At 63.4% G+C, this 14,342-nt stretch overlaps 6 protein-coding genes across 6 annotated transcripts; 5 read left to right on the forward strand and 1 right to left on the reverse strand.

The window, feature by feature from the left end:
- Positions 1-233: 233 nt before the first annotated feature.
- EMIHUDRAFT_426835 (hypothetical protein) lies at positions 234-2,989 on the forward strand (the record flags this gene model as incomplete). The annotated part of the gene is made up of 10 exons (XM_005781694.1): positions 234-692; positions 860-1,030; positions 1,118-1,200; positions 1,252-1,276; positions 1,339-1,515; positions 1,582-1,740; positions 1,885-1,971; positions 2,212-2,313; positions 2,453-2,515; positions 2,586-2,989. 10 exons carry the CDS (start codon positions 234-236, stop codon positions 2,745-2,747), a joined length of 1,488 nt encoding a protein of 495 aa, XP_005781751.1. The 3' UTR covers positions 2,748-2,989.
- Positions 2,990-4,464: 1,475 nt separating this feature from the next.
- EMIHUDRAFT_99743 (hypothetical protein) lies at positions 4,465-5,496 on the forward strand (the record flags this gene model as incomplete). The annotated part of the gene is made up of 2 exons (XM_005781695.1): positions 4,465-4,631; positions 4,848-5,496. The coding sequence occupies 2 exons, from the start codon at positions 4,465-4,467 to the stop codon at positions 5,494-5,496; spliced, it is 816 nt and encodes a 271-aa protein (XP_005781752.1).
- Positions 5,497-6,796: 1,300 nt separating this feature from the next.
- Positions 6,797-8,043, reverse strand: EMIHUDRAFT_449863 (hypothetical protein; the record flags this gene model as incomplete). Its single annotated transcript, XM_005781696.1, has 5 exons — positions 6,797-7,093; positions 7,134-7,324; positions 7,371-7,689; positions 7,761-7,809; positions 7,914-8,043. 5 exons carry the CDS (start codon positions 8,041-8,043, stop codon positions 6,955-6,957), a joined length of 828 nt encoding a protein of 275 aa, XP_005781753.1. The 3' UTR covers positions 6,797-6,954.
- A 582-nt stretch (positions 8,044-8,625) lies between these two features.
- On the forward strand, positions 8,626-9,688 carry EMIHUDRAFT_463017 (hypothetical protein; the record flags this gene model as incomplete). Its single annotated transcript, XM_005781697.1, has 2 exons — positions 8,626-9,192; positions 9,321-9,688. 2 exons carry the CDS (start codon positions 8,626-8,628, stop codon positions 9,453-9,455), a joined length of 702 nt encoding a protein of 233 aa, XP_005781754.1. The 3' UTR covers positions 9,456-9,688.
- A 1,897-nt stretch (positions 9,689-11,585) lies between these two features.
- Positions 11,586-13,031, forward strand: EMIHUDRAFT_99746 (hypothetical protein; the record flags this gene model as incomplete). Its single annotated transcript, XM_005781698.1, has 4 exons — positions 11,586-11,852; positions 11,986-12,162; positions 12,525-12,578; positions 12,657-13,031. 4 exons carry the CDS (start codon positions 11,586-11,588, stop codon positions 13,029-13,031), a joined length of 873 nt encoding a protein of 290 aa, XP_005781755.1.
- Positions 13,032-13,100: 69 nt separating this feature from the next.
- Positions 13,101-13,767, forward strand: EMIHUDRAFT_353266 (Hypothetical protein; the record flags this gene model as incomplete). The annotated part of the gene is made up of 2 exons (XM_005781699.1): positions 13,101-13,361; positions 13,577-13,767. A coding segment is annotated over exon 2 (191 nt), but the record flags the coding sequence as incomplete, so codon positions are not given.
- Between the last annotated feature and the right edge of the window lie 575 nt (positions 13,768-14,342).

Consider the following 14,342-nt stretch of genomic DNA (forward strand, 5'->3'; position numbering starts at 1 on the left):
TGTCATATTCGAGAATATAGACCCTGTTTTGGACAAGAATACGGAAAGAATACGGAAAAAGAATATAGATAGTACTTAGGCGAGAAAACGTGTACAGACAGGCCAAGCATGCGTTTTCCGCGTGGTGTGACACAAACGAGAGGCGGGGCGATGGGTCACGCCCTTAATAGTTCATTCCCCACAGGGTATTTTATTCGACCCGACTCGCCCGATTTCTGTCGCTGCTTGCGAGGATGGCCGAAGTCTCCCTCGCTCAGGCCACCTGCAAATTCATCGACGAATGCCCGACTCCCTTCCACCTCTGCGCCGAGACGGGCGCGCTGCTAAAGGCGGCGGGCTTCACCGAGATTGCGGAGGACGGCGCTTGGCGGCCTCTACTGAAGCCCGGCGGCAGCTACTTTTATACACGCGCCGGCACGACGCTGGTGGCCTTCCACGTCGGCGCGGCCTTCGAGGCGGGGAACGGTATCAACGTCGTCGGCGGGCACACAGATAGCCCCGTGCTGAAGCTCAAGCCGTCTTCGAAGAAGAGCGCTCACGGCTACCTGCAGTTGAACGTCGAGACGTACGGCGGCGGGCTGTGGCACACGTGGTTCGACCGCGAGCTCACCCTCGCGGGCTCGGTGATCGTCAAGCAGGCTGACGGATCGTTCGCCCGCCGCCTCCTCTTTGTGCGCCGGCCTCTGATGCGGGTGCCGCAGACACTTCCGAGACACCTTCCCTCGCCGCCCGTCCGCCCGCCACCGTCTCCAACCCGCCGCTTGCACGTCCACACGCCTACCCAACCTCCGCCTCCGCTCTGCCGCCCTCGGCACGTCCACCGACGCGCCCGCTGGACACGTCCACGACGCACCCGCAGGTGCCGAGCCTCTGCATCCACCTGCGCACCGCCGAGGAGAGGGAGAAGTTCGCACCAAACAAGGAGACGCACCTCGCGCCGATCCTCGCGTGCGCGGTGAGCGAGGCGCTCAACGCCGACAAGCCGTCCGCCTCCTCGCTCGGGGGGCGCCATGCGCCCGAGCTGCTGCGGGTCATTGGGGAGGAGCTCGGCTGCGCTCCAGGCGCTCTCCTCCCGGCCCTCTCTCCAGCGCCTCCCTCTGCCGGCGCCTCTCGCTAGCGCCTCTCTCGCACTCTCCCTGCGACCTCAGGCGACGTGCTCGACTTCGACCTCACGCTGTGCGACACGCAGCCGTCCGCGACGTGGGGGCTGGCGAGATCTAGCCGAGATCAGCCGAGATTAGCCGAGATCAGCCGAGACTACGCCCGCGATTGGGGAGTGGCGCCGCGCGTCTCTGCCTGCGCTGCGCGTCGTGGACGTGTCGTGGACGTGTCCGGTAGGCGGACGAGTTTCTCTCTGCGCCGCGACTCGACAACCAGCTCACCTGCTACCTCGCCATGCTCGCGCTGATCGACCACGCCAAGGAGGCGCCGCCCTCGCAGCCGGACGTGGCGATGATCGCCCTGTTCGACCACGAGGAGGTGGGTTCTGGCTCGGCGCAGGGCGCCTGCTCGACGGTGAGGAGCGTCGCGCTGCAGCGGGTCTCGGAACTTTCTCGGACCCTCCTCGGACCCTTCCCGCAGGTGATGAGCGACGCGCTGCAGCGGGTCTCGTCCTGCTTTGCGCCCGACGAGCGACACGCGAGCGTGGAGGCGCTCAGCAAGACGGCGCGGCGCTCCTTTCTGATGGCCGCGGACCTGGCGCACGCCGTCCACCCAAACTACGCAGAGAAGCACGAGAAGGCTCGCGCGGCGGAGTCGACCGGGGCGTGGCCGCCATTCACACCGCACGTCAGTGGCTGGTGTGTGATCAGGAGCGCGCCATGCTTACCCCTCTCTATCTCACGAGGTGAAGGCGTGCCTCACTTTCTTTTTGTGTGTCTGCAGGAGCACGCGCCCAAGCTCAACAGCGGGACCGTCATCAAGTCGAATGACAACCAGCGCTACGCCACGAACGACGCGACCGGCTTCGTCGTGCGAGATAGAGCCGAGATAGAGCCGAGATAGAGCCGAGATAGTGAGGCCGTTGAAATCTGCGCGGACTCTTCCAAGACACTCCCAAGACTCCGTGGCTGCGTAGACACTCTCCCTAGACACTCCAGCACTCTCCGGACACCCCCTTGACAGACAGTGCCCACGCGCCCAGACACCCTCGCGCGGCTCCTCCTCGGGTCATCGCGTGCAGCCTCGCGTCAGCCTCGCGCCCGCTTGCAGGTGCGTGAGCTCGCGCGGCTCGCCGGGCTGACGGTGCAGGAGTTCATGGTCAAGAACGACTGCCCGTGCGGCTCCACCATCGGCCCGCTCATCTCGCAGTCGGTGAGGGGAGCATCTTCAAACACACTCCCGCGGAGCCCCCTCTCGCCAGCCCTGTGCCTCGAGTCTCACGCCTTTGGCCCTGTCGAGTTCTGCCTCCCCCCCCCCCCTCACCTCTCGCTCCCCCTCCTTCTCTTCGTAGACCGGGCTGCGCACCGTCGACATCGGCGCGCCCTGCCTCTCGATGCACTCGATCCGCGAGACGGTGCGGGTCACACTTGGAGCGACACACAGACACTCCAGATAAGGCACTCAGCCAGCGGGGCATGTCACAGGTCGGTGTCGCCGACGTCGAGAACTACCTCCAGCTGATGAAGGCCTTCTTCGGCCGGTTCGCGGAGCTCGAAGGCAAGTGCAACTTCGGCCTCGAATTTGGCGCCGTCCGGCTGGCCTCGATGAGCGTTTGCCAGCCGTCCGTGAAAGCACCGGCGGCGTGACCCCGTGACCCCGCGGGTGCGCGCGGCGGTGTGGGTGGTGACGCGCCGGGCTTGGGGGTGGCTTGCAGAGGCTACCGTTGGCTGGCAAAGATACTGACGGTGGGCGCGAGAGACAGAGACGAGAGAGAGAGCCAGAACGCGAGAGACATAACTCATAAAAAGGTGCTAGGTGCTACGCCGGCCATAGGACTTAGGATCCCATTTACGGTTAAGCGGATGCCTGCTAGTGCTTTCTCCCCTTTTTTGCACTCCTCGTACAACATATCAAAGACGCCGTGGAATCCATGGCGCGCGTAGAAAAAAAAATTGCTAACTCAAAAAACCGGCACACCAATCTCCCTTCCTCTCTCTATCCTCTCTTGGAGCTCCAGAGTCCACACCCCCCTGCCCCGGGATCGCGTACAAGCTATGGCTACCGTAGGCCACACTAGCGTCGCTGGGGGTTCCCTGCCCTAGATGGGAAGCTGGCCGCTGATCCGAAGACCGACTGCACCAGGGCGCCTAGATATACTCGAGGTGAGCGAGGGTGAAGTTACGCCTTAAATGCCGGCCTCTCTACTGTGGACCTTACTCCGCGCTCGTTGGCTCCTCCTATTCCCCCACCCCCCCTCCCCCCCCACTCTCTCCGAGTAAGGGCGTGCGCTACGTCCCCAAGGGGGGGGGGACGTGGGGGGGAGGTGTGACTTTTAGGCTGTGGCGTTTGGGTTTTTGTTGGGCACCCAAACGGTTTCGGTTTTCCTCCTTGGTGCCCCGAGTAGAGCGTGATCTCCCCTGGAGTCTGTCGCGCCCGTTCTGTCTAAGCTCGAGGTTCAACCTTCCAGTTGATCCTTATCGGACTGGTGAGGTCTGCCTAGCCGTCGTAGTGTAGTGCCTGGGGTGCGTCTGCGTCGGTGCTACACACACTCGGCAGGACGCTGCTCTAGGTCGTTGCTGCTGGTCGTCGCTCTCGGGGGGGAGGGGGGAAGTGGGTTCCGGTGTTTTTTCTTTGCACTATGCACATACGTAAAATTTGCGCTTAGTGCAAAGTGCAAAGTGCAAAGTCCAAAGACCAAAGTGCAAGTCGCCCTCGTGTTTTTCTTTTTATGCTTTGGCAGTAAAAAGAACTGTGTGCGGCAGGCGCAGGCTCGGCCGATATCCAATACTTCGACTCACATCTTCGCTGCGGTGTGCCCGGGGAGGCGCGGCGGCGGGGTGGATTGAGAAGGCTCAGAGTGCAGAGAGACTGCAGGCGTGCAGAGGCGCGCGCTGCAGTTTCTCTGATCGGGCTGCTGGCGGTGTGAGCGCGGGGTGGCGTGGTGAGGCGTGAGGCAGGCTATTGTTGTGGAGTGCGGGCTGCATCGTCAGGCGTATGCGTGCACATGGTGCTGTATGCTGTGTGTGCAGGCTGGCAGTCTGTGCAGCAGAGAGCGGAAGCGCGCGCGCGCGCGCGCGCGCGCGTGCGGGCGTGCGTGCGCGCCTGCGCGGTGCCGGATCTGCGTCTCACTCGCGGCGCGTCCTGGTACAGCCGCTTATGAGATGCCAGAAGCAGTCTGCAGAGCCTGCACAGGGCGCAAAAAGGCGCAGGTGTGCTGGTGAGGTGTGCTGCGGCGCGCGCGTCGCGGCGTGAGTGGATATGCGGCTTGCTCTGGTAGTGCGAGGGGCGCGCAGCTGGTGCGGGCGGCGCGGGACGGCCATGGGGCGCCAGCACAGGGCAGACGCACATGGGCACAGCTCTGAAATGGCGCTGCGCGTGTTTGCGTGCGCGCGGGGACGTACGCGCAGTTTTCACGCGGTGTGCCTGGAGAAGGGCATGAGAGGCGCTGGCCGCGCGTGTATTGGCGTGTGGGAGTTCGGAGTATGCCCGGAGGGCGTGATGGTGCCCGAAGGGCGGTCCTCCATGCGGAGGTGAACCTTTTCAAAAAGAAAAGGTCCATCGCGCGCGTAGCTATGAAGGGACCGCGGCCGCGGAACCGGCGGCGGACGGGGCGCTGGGGCGCGCAAGCGCCGGCCACCGTCGTGCCGCCGGAGATGCGCAGCGGACCCTGGAATCGCTCCGATCGCGTGCGTGCAACTGGAGGACGCGGTGTGTGTCGCACGGTTGTTCGGTGCGTCGCAGGTCAGGCTGATAAGGACTGGCTACGCGACCATCGAGATCGAGCTGAAGAACGAGAAGGCGGCGGAGCGCTCGTACTTGTCGTACATCGAGCGCACCGCGCCAAAGGAGAAGGAGCTCACCAAGGAGCAGCTCGCGGCAAAGGCCGCGGCACGCAAGGCCAAGAAGACCCGGCAGAAGGCGCGCCGGGCCAAGGAGGCCGGCGAGCGCGCCGAGAGCGTGGCCGAGCGCGCGGAGCCCCCGCGCGCCGCGCAGCTACGCGCGAACATCCAGTACGTGATGGCCGGGCTGCGGACTGCAGCTGCGCAGACGCGCGGCCAGGCCGGGTCCAACATTGGGGTCGAATACTCGCTGCCCCCGGAGAGGGGACGGGTATCGACGCGGCCCCAGCAAGCTGTACGCCACGGTTCCCCAGGGGACCGTGGCGCGACGACGGTCGCACCAGACTGGCTCGCGAACGAGCTGGCCGGGCGCGGCAAGATTGATGCGGCATGCCGCGACCGCATGGTCATGCACCTGATGACGGCCGCCGGCGCCTCGGCGCCGGCCGACGCCGTGTTCAGGTTCACGGCCGGCGAGGCGATGCAGACCGAGGACGACGACGAGGACACCGACAGCTCCGAGGAGTATTCCGACGACGGGAGGGTGTCCGACTAGCTGGCCTCACCCATATCTTACCCCTTCTGCCCTCCCCTCCTCCGACCCCCCAGGCTAGATGGAGTAGTCACAGATAAGCCGGATGAAGATTCTGCCCCTCACAGCCCCTTACCCCTTCACCCTCGCCTCGCTGCTTGGTGTTTCTGAACACGTAGTCGTCCACGCTGGGGGTTGTGTGCGGGTTGTGTCTGGGAGGGAGGGAGTGGGGTGCAGGTTGCTCACCCACGGCACCGGGCCGGTGCTTGCACTTTGAATGCCGGGGGGCTCCTGCCCGTGTCCGGGCGTGGAGATGCGAGGGTCGCCCCCCCTTGCCTCACCACCTTGTGTGTGTGGAGACGTTTACCTTACCTTACCTTACCTCGGACTCCTCGACCGCTCGAGCGTTCGCGCCGGGGCCCGGGGCCTCGGAGCCTCGGACCCAACACACGAGGGGTCGAGGCTCCTGGGACAAGGCGAGAACGTGCACGAGCATGCAGTTCAGCGGAGGGGGGGGGGGGGGGAGCCGAGGGGGCGAAGTCCCGACACACGGCAGGTTGGAGCTGGGACCCCGGGAGAGAGAGAGAGAGAGAACAGCAACGGCACGCCCCCAATGACCCTAGACAGACATGACGAGCCGACAGCGATGCAGCGGCAGCGAAGGCGGCGAGGAGGGCCCGCTGTGCAGAGAGCTCCGCCGGGCGGCCGCAGAGACATCTGAGCCCTGGCCTCGACACCTCGACACCAAACCTCGACACCGACTCGACACCTCGTGTCGACACCCCACGCCAACTCGACCAACTCGACACCCCTCGACTAGAGCTGTTTAACGTTGGGAGCTGAACAGTGTTGCTAGTGTTAACAGTAACAACAGAACAACAGTTGGGCTCCCCAACAACAGTAGCTAACGTTAGGCCGGCTGAACAACAATAAGGAAGGCCTGGCAGTGACCCACGACGATCTCAGCGTCCAGTGCGGGTAATACCCGAAAATACCCGGAAAACCCCAGGTTATTTTCGGGTTTTACCCGGGGGTTTTGCCATTTTCTGCTTGCTGGCCGCGAACAACGGTAACAACAATAACAAACAGTAACAGCATGGGCTGTGGTGAACACTTGAACAACGTTCAGGATTTCAGCCAACACTAGCGCAACTGTTAGGCCCAAAGTTATAGTTAATGTTAAACAGGCCTACGCCTCGACACCCCTCGACACCCCTCGACACCCCTCGACACCCCTCGTGCCTCGACACCAGACCCCAGTCCCCAGGTGCTCGACTCTAGTCTCTACGACTGTGTCTCAAGCTCAAGGTCCCACGCGCCTCGATAGTAGTAGTAGCTGCGAAACACTTCCTATCAGAACGTACCTGACGATACGTCTCGCAGAACCGGAGAACGAAAATACTGAGTCTGACACGGCACAACCACACGCTTTCTCCACACAAGCACACAAGGCAATACCGCAGGGCTACCGCCCCGTCAGCGTCACCGGCATGCAGGCACTTGCAGCTCATTCCGCAGCGCCCTCTGCCGCTCCTCCAGCCGCGCGAGGAGCGAGAGGGAGCCTGCGTGCTCCGGCTGGCAGGCGAGCACGCGCCTCAGCGCCGCCTCGCCTTCGTCGTGCCTGCAAGAGAGGGGAGGGCGACGCGGAGGGTGAGGGCGACGGTGCGGTGGCCCGCCTCCCCTCGGCGCCCGCCCGCCTGCCGCCGCCGATGGCGAGCAGAGCTGTGTGGTAGCGGGCGCGCCAATGGCCCTCGCTCTCGCGCAGGACCTCCTCAAAGGCGGCCAGCGCCTCGCGTGTGCGGCCGCTCTTTTGGTAGCACACCCCCAGCAGGAAGGCCATTTCGAGCGGCGCCTACGAAGCGCTGCCAGATTAGAGCCGGCACTGGGAGAGGCCGGACAGGCTCGCAACTCTTCTCCTCGGAGGAGCAGCCCGCGTCTCCACCGCGCGCCCTGCACCACCGCGCCGCCTCGCCGCCCGTGACTCCGCGCGGCACGCCGAGCGCGTCGACGATGGTTTGCTCCGCGTCCAGCGGGCTGCCCAGCCGGAGGAGGGTCATCGCCAAAACCCTCGCCAGGTGGGTCCGCTGCTGCGCCGCCTCAACAGAGAAGTCACTGGCGAGAGAGTGCTCGGCCCCGTCGAGCGCCGCCACGAGCTGCAGCCGCGCCGCCTCCAGCTCACTCGGCGAATAGGCGCGCACGTCCTCAGCAGTTGGCACTCTGGCGACGGAACAAACCGACAGACGCGCAAGGCGCGAGATGGGAGGACGCGACGGGCTGCGGCGGGCGACGGAAGCCAGTCCTGTCCCGATGAGTCGCCGCGAAAGTGCCGCTGCGTCCCTCATGTGGGAAAAGAAAACAGGGGTGGACTGTCTTTAGCCGCACCGTCGGCGCAGACCGCAAAATAAAAGAAAATACTCTTGAGGAATCTGGCTGCACGGTACGCGGGTCCGGCACTGATGCCGTGAACAGCTGAGGCACGAGCGTCTCCTCGCTCGCGCCCTTGGGGGGGGACAGCTCCCCGCGCGCGGCCTTGTGCCACTGGCCGCCGACGGGTTTGGGGTCCGATGACATGGCGTCTCTTCACACTCGATCCGCCTGTCTGTTCACACCTTCTTTCTGCCCACTTCACAATGTGGCAGGGGTTCGTTAGCCCAGAAAAGAAGTTTAATAAAATACGCACACAAAAATGTTTTTACACCTCCACGACGCCAGTCCGCTTGTGGCATCACTCCGACACACGATTTTTCACTCCCCACAGCCGCCAACCCAGGATTGGCCGCTCGAACCGAAGACCGCCGCTCGACATATGATCGGCGGCTCACTTCGATGTCAGCCGCTCGACCTATGGTCGGCGGACCTGGGTTCGAATCTGAGGACCTGGGTTCGAATCGCCGTTGGCGGTTCATAGGGTAGATAAAAATCTTCTGGAGCGTTCCCAGACGTTATTCACAGGCGCGTGGGATGCGTCGGGTGTGCATGGACATTCTTGTCCTGAGAACGAGCAGTCTGGCTCAGAGCGAAGCCTCATTTTTTTCTGTTGTGTTCCAGATTCCTGTGGAGAGGCGGTCGACGGAAGCCAGCCCTGTCCCGACAACTGATTGGGTGAAAGAAATCCTTGTTTATGTGAAAGAAATCCTTTTCGCAATCTGGACGATGAGGCTTCGCTGCTTTCTGCTGCCGCTCCTCGCCGCGCTCGCCGCCGGCAAGGCCAGCAGCGAAAGTGGGCAATGCCCGCAGTTCATGTATCCACTGCTCCGCCACGCCATGTCGTCGGCGAGGCGCGGCGCAGTTCTCGACGTGGGTGCCAACGGCTGCGAGGTGATGGCTGCGCTCAAGGACGGCTGGCGCGTCGTGGGGGTGGCGTGCCTCGAAGCCGCATACAACGAGCTGCGAAGCACTGCAGTCGGGGAGCACCCGAACGCGACTCTGCTGCACGTGTGCGCGAGCAGCGGCGCCATCCGCAGCGCGCCATCGCGATACACTGCAGTGATGAGCAATGGGTCCGTGGTGCGGCTGCAGCTCGCCGATCCAGGCGACGGCTACCTGCTGTGGCAGGCCAACACCGTGGCACCCCTGTTACCTCTCGACGAGCTTATCCCCACGGAGGAGCGCGTCGCCGTCATAAAGGTCGACGTGGCTGGCGCGCAGTTCCAGTACGAGGTGCTGCTCGGGCTGCTGCAGACCATCGGCCGGGACCGACCGGTCATCGGGTACGAGGAGGTTGGCACGCACGCGCACGCACGCACGCACGCACGCACGCACGCACGCACGCACGCACACCGAGAGACAAACAGCTCACCAAAAGCGGCTTGTGTTTTGAACGCTGTGGGGCTCCTGCTTCCCGTTAGGTTGGCGTCCGCCTCGAGAAGCATGGCGACCCGAGCCACTACCTGAAGCAGCTCGGCTACGCCTGCCACCCGCACGGCGAGAACAAACACCAGCGGGTCTGCTTACACGCGGAGTCTACGTCCAGATCGCCCTAGAGTCGCCCTAGAGCCTAGTGAATCACTACCCGGTACTAGTGTATGTTCCGTGTGAGTCAGGAGAGAGAGACTACTAGTTCGCCCTACGTGCACGACGAGTTCTTCAGGGGACAGGGGCAAGTAGGGTATAAAGTATCCGTACGCAACGAATGGCTGGCTATACTGCCGTAACATTAGCGGATTAGGAAGTCAGCGCCATACTTGTTACTTTTACGTTTTACCTGTGTGCTGTGAACATGTGTTCATGTGACAAGCGCGCCGCGACAAGGTGGACTCACACACTGAGTCACTGACACTGTGCTACAGTCTGTTGCGGGCATTAAGAGACCTTACCATTAAGAAACCACGCCGAGCGATTTCCGCAAAAATCTAAGAAACCACGGCGCGCCGCAGGCGCGGCCCCAAGAAAGGGCCCACACACGAGTGTAAATAAATAAATAAAAACGGACACCTCTACTAGGAGATGGGTAAAAAGGAACAGGTCCCCGCCCTGCGGTCTTTGTGCAGGGTTCTTTGTGGGTGTGGTCGGCGACTAGCCGGGGTCGTCCTCCCGATGGGGGACTAGCACTAGCCGTCTTCCACATGGCCCCTCGGGTCCCTGCTGCTCCTAATCTCGTCGTACATCCTCCTGCTGATCTCCGCAACATCCTGCTCCCTCCCTCGTCTCGCCCTGCGCGTCTGCTCTGCCTCACCGTCTTCTGCCCTGCGTCGTCTGGTGACGGGTCCTCCATAGTCGGGGTAAGTGTGGTTCTTGCCCAAAAATGCGTGTGGTTTTTGCCCATGCATTGCGTTTTTTGCATTTTTTGCATTCGCATGCATTCACCTGCATTACAACTGCATTACAACTGCGTTCGCTGATTGCATTTCGTTGCATTATGCATTATTTGCATTCGTTGCATTTTGCGCGTGATTGCATTTCGTCGCATTATGCAATATTTGCATTTTCTGCATTTTGCGCGTGATTGCATTTCGTTGCATTATATGTTGCATTATGTGTATTCGGGGCATGACTGCATATCTTTTGCAATTTATGAGGGCAAGAACCTTAGGCAAGTGCACCACCCAGACTCCTCCCCCCTCCCCTCAAGTACCCCCCAGACTCCTCCCCCCACCCCTTCCCTCTCCCCTCCCTCCTACTCCTTCTGCATCTCCTCCTCCACTCCTCCTGCCTCGGGGAATGGGGAATGACTGCATATCTTTTGCAATTTGAGGGCAAGAACCTTAGGCAAGTGCACCCAGACTCCTCCCCCTCCCCTCCCCTCCCCCCTCCCCTCAAGTACCCCCCAGACTCCTCGTACCGTGTTTGTTATGACCCCCCCCACCCAATGAACACACCAGTGAGGGAGGGCGAGACGATCGAGGGAGAGGGAGAGCTCGCCCTCCATGCGGCGCACCATTGGGGGCGCTGCGGACTATTAGGCCTCGTCGCACATCGCGCGCATTCTGGATTGTCTTATTTATCTGAGGTTAAAATATCCATTTGAAAATGCTTGCCACATCTCGGGGATGGCGACGCCAATTCAGCCATCCTGAGATGCAGCGCCCTCCGGCCAGCATCTCAGGATGTAATGGCTCAATCAGGGATGTCGTGGACATCTTTGGTTGCCTCGAGCATCCCAAGATGCACGAAGCAATTCAAGATGCATGAAGCAATTCAGGATGCGCGCGCATCCTGAATTGCTTCATGCATCTTGGGATGCTCGAGGCAATCTCAATTAAAATGGAGATCGTATCGGGCAATTTGAGATGCCGGAGCATTTCAAATTGCGGGTTCCCCGCCCCTGACGAACTACGATACTGGAGGTACACACGCACCGCTTTCGCTCGCCGGCAAACCTTCATTTGCCTTCGGCACGCGCCGCATCACGCTCGCCCGGCCGACTTCCCAACTTTGGGCTCGGGCTCGAGCTTGCAACGACAGGCCGTCTCAGATCCGAGCCAGAGTACGGCATGGCTGTGCTCGCGGGCAGCTCAAAAGTCAGGCGGAAAGACAGACACCCGGCCGCCGACAGCTCTCCGGCACCAGCGTTGCCCGCTCCGCAGCTGTGGCAGTTGAGGACGCTCTCGGTCAAGACGCGTGACTGTGCGCTCGTCGCGCTCGCCGTGCAGGCGTCCTTCCAGATCGTGTCCATGGCGGCGGCGCGGCGGCCGCACCAGCCTCGCTTCCTGGCCTCTGCCGCCGTCGTTAGCGCCGAGGCGCTCAAGATCGGCGTGAGCGTGGCGATCCTGCTGCGCGAGCAGGTGCGCGGTGGCGAGGCGGCGCTGTCAGTCCTTTGGAGGCAGGTCGTGGTTGACTGGCGCGGCACTCTCGCCCTCTTCCCTCCGGCGCTCATCTACCTCGTGCAAAACAACCTGCTCTACCTCGCGGCCGCGCACCTCGACGCCGCGGCGTACCAGGTGCTGTGAAGACGCACACTGGGGCGGCGCGAGGGGTTGCAGCACACCCCACAACGGGGACCGGGACCAGGACCGGGGCCCCGCACACACGACCGCAGACACACGACCGCAGACGACCCGAGGCCGCCGGCAGGTGCTGTACCAGCTCAAGCTGCTCACCGCCGCCCTCTTCTCCGTGCTCCTGCTCGGCCGCCGCCTCTCTCCCCGCCGGTGGGGCGCACTGCTCGTCCTGTTCGTCGGGGCACTCCCCAGATGCAGTGCACACGGACCCGTGCCCTGTCCACACCTCGAGAGCACGCATGCCGCTGCGGTGCTCCGCTGTATTCTCTCCCCTGCATCCCCGCCCTCACTCGGGTGTGTCCATGGCGCAGGTAGCGCTCGTCACAAGTGCGCAGCACGCTCCACCCCAACCCGCGCCCGCCGCAGCGCCGGCGCCGCCCTCCCGCCTCCCGTCATGGGCCGCCCTCTCCGCTTTGCTGCCATTACGCCGCCGCACCCCCCCCGCCGCCGCCGCCTCGGCCTCCGCCGCCTCCGCCTCCGCCTCCGCCCGGTCTCCCCACCTCGGGGTGGTTGCTGTCATCTCTGCAGCCGTGCTGAGCGGGCTGGCGGGCGCTGTGGAGCGAGGCCTCGCCGCCCTTCGTTGTCTGTGCTCACGCCTTGTTTCGTTCACAGGCGGGCGTCTGGACCGAGGCGCGGGTCAAGCGCACCGCCCATGTCAGCGTGGCGGTGCGCAGCGCTCCTCCTCGGCCTCTCTGTGCCTGTGCACACACACACCTCTGCCTCTACCTCTACCTCTCTTCTCAGGTGCGCAACGTCCAGCTCGGTCTCGCCTCCCTCGCCGCCGGGGCTTGCTCCGTCTGCTGGCTCGACGCCGAGGCGGTGCGGCAGCGTGGCCTCTTCGCCGGCTTCACCCCTCTCGTGTGGCTCGTGGTGCTGCAGGTCGCCGCGGGCGGCTTGATCATCGGCGTCGTGCACAAGCACGCGGACAACATCGCCAAGGGCTTCGCGACATCGCTCTCCATCCTCCTCTCCTCGGCCCTCTCCGCGCTGCTGCCCTCGCTCCGATTCTCGCCCAGCCCGCGCTTCTTGCTCGGCGCCGTGCTGGTGGTTGCCGCGACCGCGGTGTACTGCCTCAGCACCGACGCGCCCTCCGGCGAGCGGCAGCGGAGAGAACGATGATAGTCGTCCCGCTTGATTTATGCTACCCAACGAGGGCGCGAGATAGGATTTTCGCGTCAGTGGCGGCCAAGAAACAGCGTGCACCTGTCTTGAGTGCTGGAGGCGCCCCTGATGCCACTGGACTCAATCCGAGCCGGCGGCGCCTTCGTCCGGGCCCACGGCCGGCACGCCGTCAAATTTTCTCGCCGATTCCGCGCGCTCGGCCGCCACCGCGGCGCCTCCGAGAGCGCCGTTTCGACACGCTGCAGCGGCGGGCCGCGGCACCTCGACACACCGCCTCTCGCGCCGCCTCGAGGTGCTCCGATCGTGCACGCGGGTCGGCTCGGCACGGTGCGTGCGAATTATCGCATGTATTCGCACTCGCTGCGCCACGTATCTGCCTCTGACGGCCCGATACGCCACCCGAAGCGCCACAGGTCCACACACGCGGGGCTGCGCGACTCTCTCGCGGCCCACCGCCCTCCCACACGCCGTTCGACCTCCACACAGGCGCTCGCTCGAGCCTCGCCGTCCGGGCGGTCCTGCGCGTCCAGATCTCGGCGACCATGACCCGCCACGCGCCAGCTCTGCACCTCTCCCGCGCGCGCCCGGCTGCTGGCATGGCGTGGCGGGCGAGGCTGGCGCGCTGCGACCGGTGGAGCGCCGCGCGGGCAGCGCACCAGCCTCGCACGCACCTCTCCACTGCGCCGCGTGCGCCGCTGGCAGTGTGCTGCGAGGCTCAACATGTGGTCACAGGGTAGTCAGGGTGTGGCTTGTGGTGGCTTGTGGTGCTGATCGCTGGCTCTTAGCTCCCCGGCCCTGGATGTGAGGCTAATGACTGCACTCCAAGTGCTCCAAGTTAGGAAGCCGCAGGTCCTAGCGCCTGATAACGTCACCGGCGCTTATTTCTTGATCTTTGGCAAGCCTCGATATTTCTATATTAAAACCGGCGGGCAGAGAGGGAGGGCGAGACGATCGAGGGGTCCCGTACCACGGTCCACGCGGAATCGACCCTATCCAGTGCTCAAGTGCTCAAGGTCAAGCTCGGGGCGCGTGAGCCGGACTTGTGAGCCGGACGGCTTTCATTTCTCTCTGCGTTCTCGCACAGCGAGATACTCCTTTCCGCCCCAAACTGTCACTCCCCTTTCTCCCGGCCGGGGTGGGGCGCTAACAACAAAAAAACTTAGTGAGAAACGCCGGGCAGCGTGGCGCATTACTGACCCTCCCATACGTGTTCGAGAGAGATTTTTAGCAATATTCGAGGTAGGGCACGCAAATGATGTTATTTGCTGGCACTGCCGCTCGTAAAACCCCTCTTTGGCCTTTTTCTTT

The sequence above is a fragment of the Emiliania huxleyi genome (genome assembly GCF_000372725.1).
Source record: "Emiliania huxleyi CCMP1516 chromosome Unknown EMIHUscaffold_20, whole genome shotgun sequence".
Taxonomy (NCBI): Eukaryota; Haptophyta; order Isochrysidales; family Noelaerhabdaceae; genus Emiliania; species Emiliania huxleyi.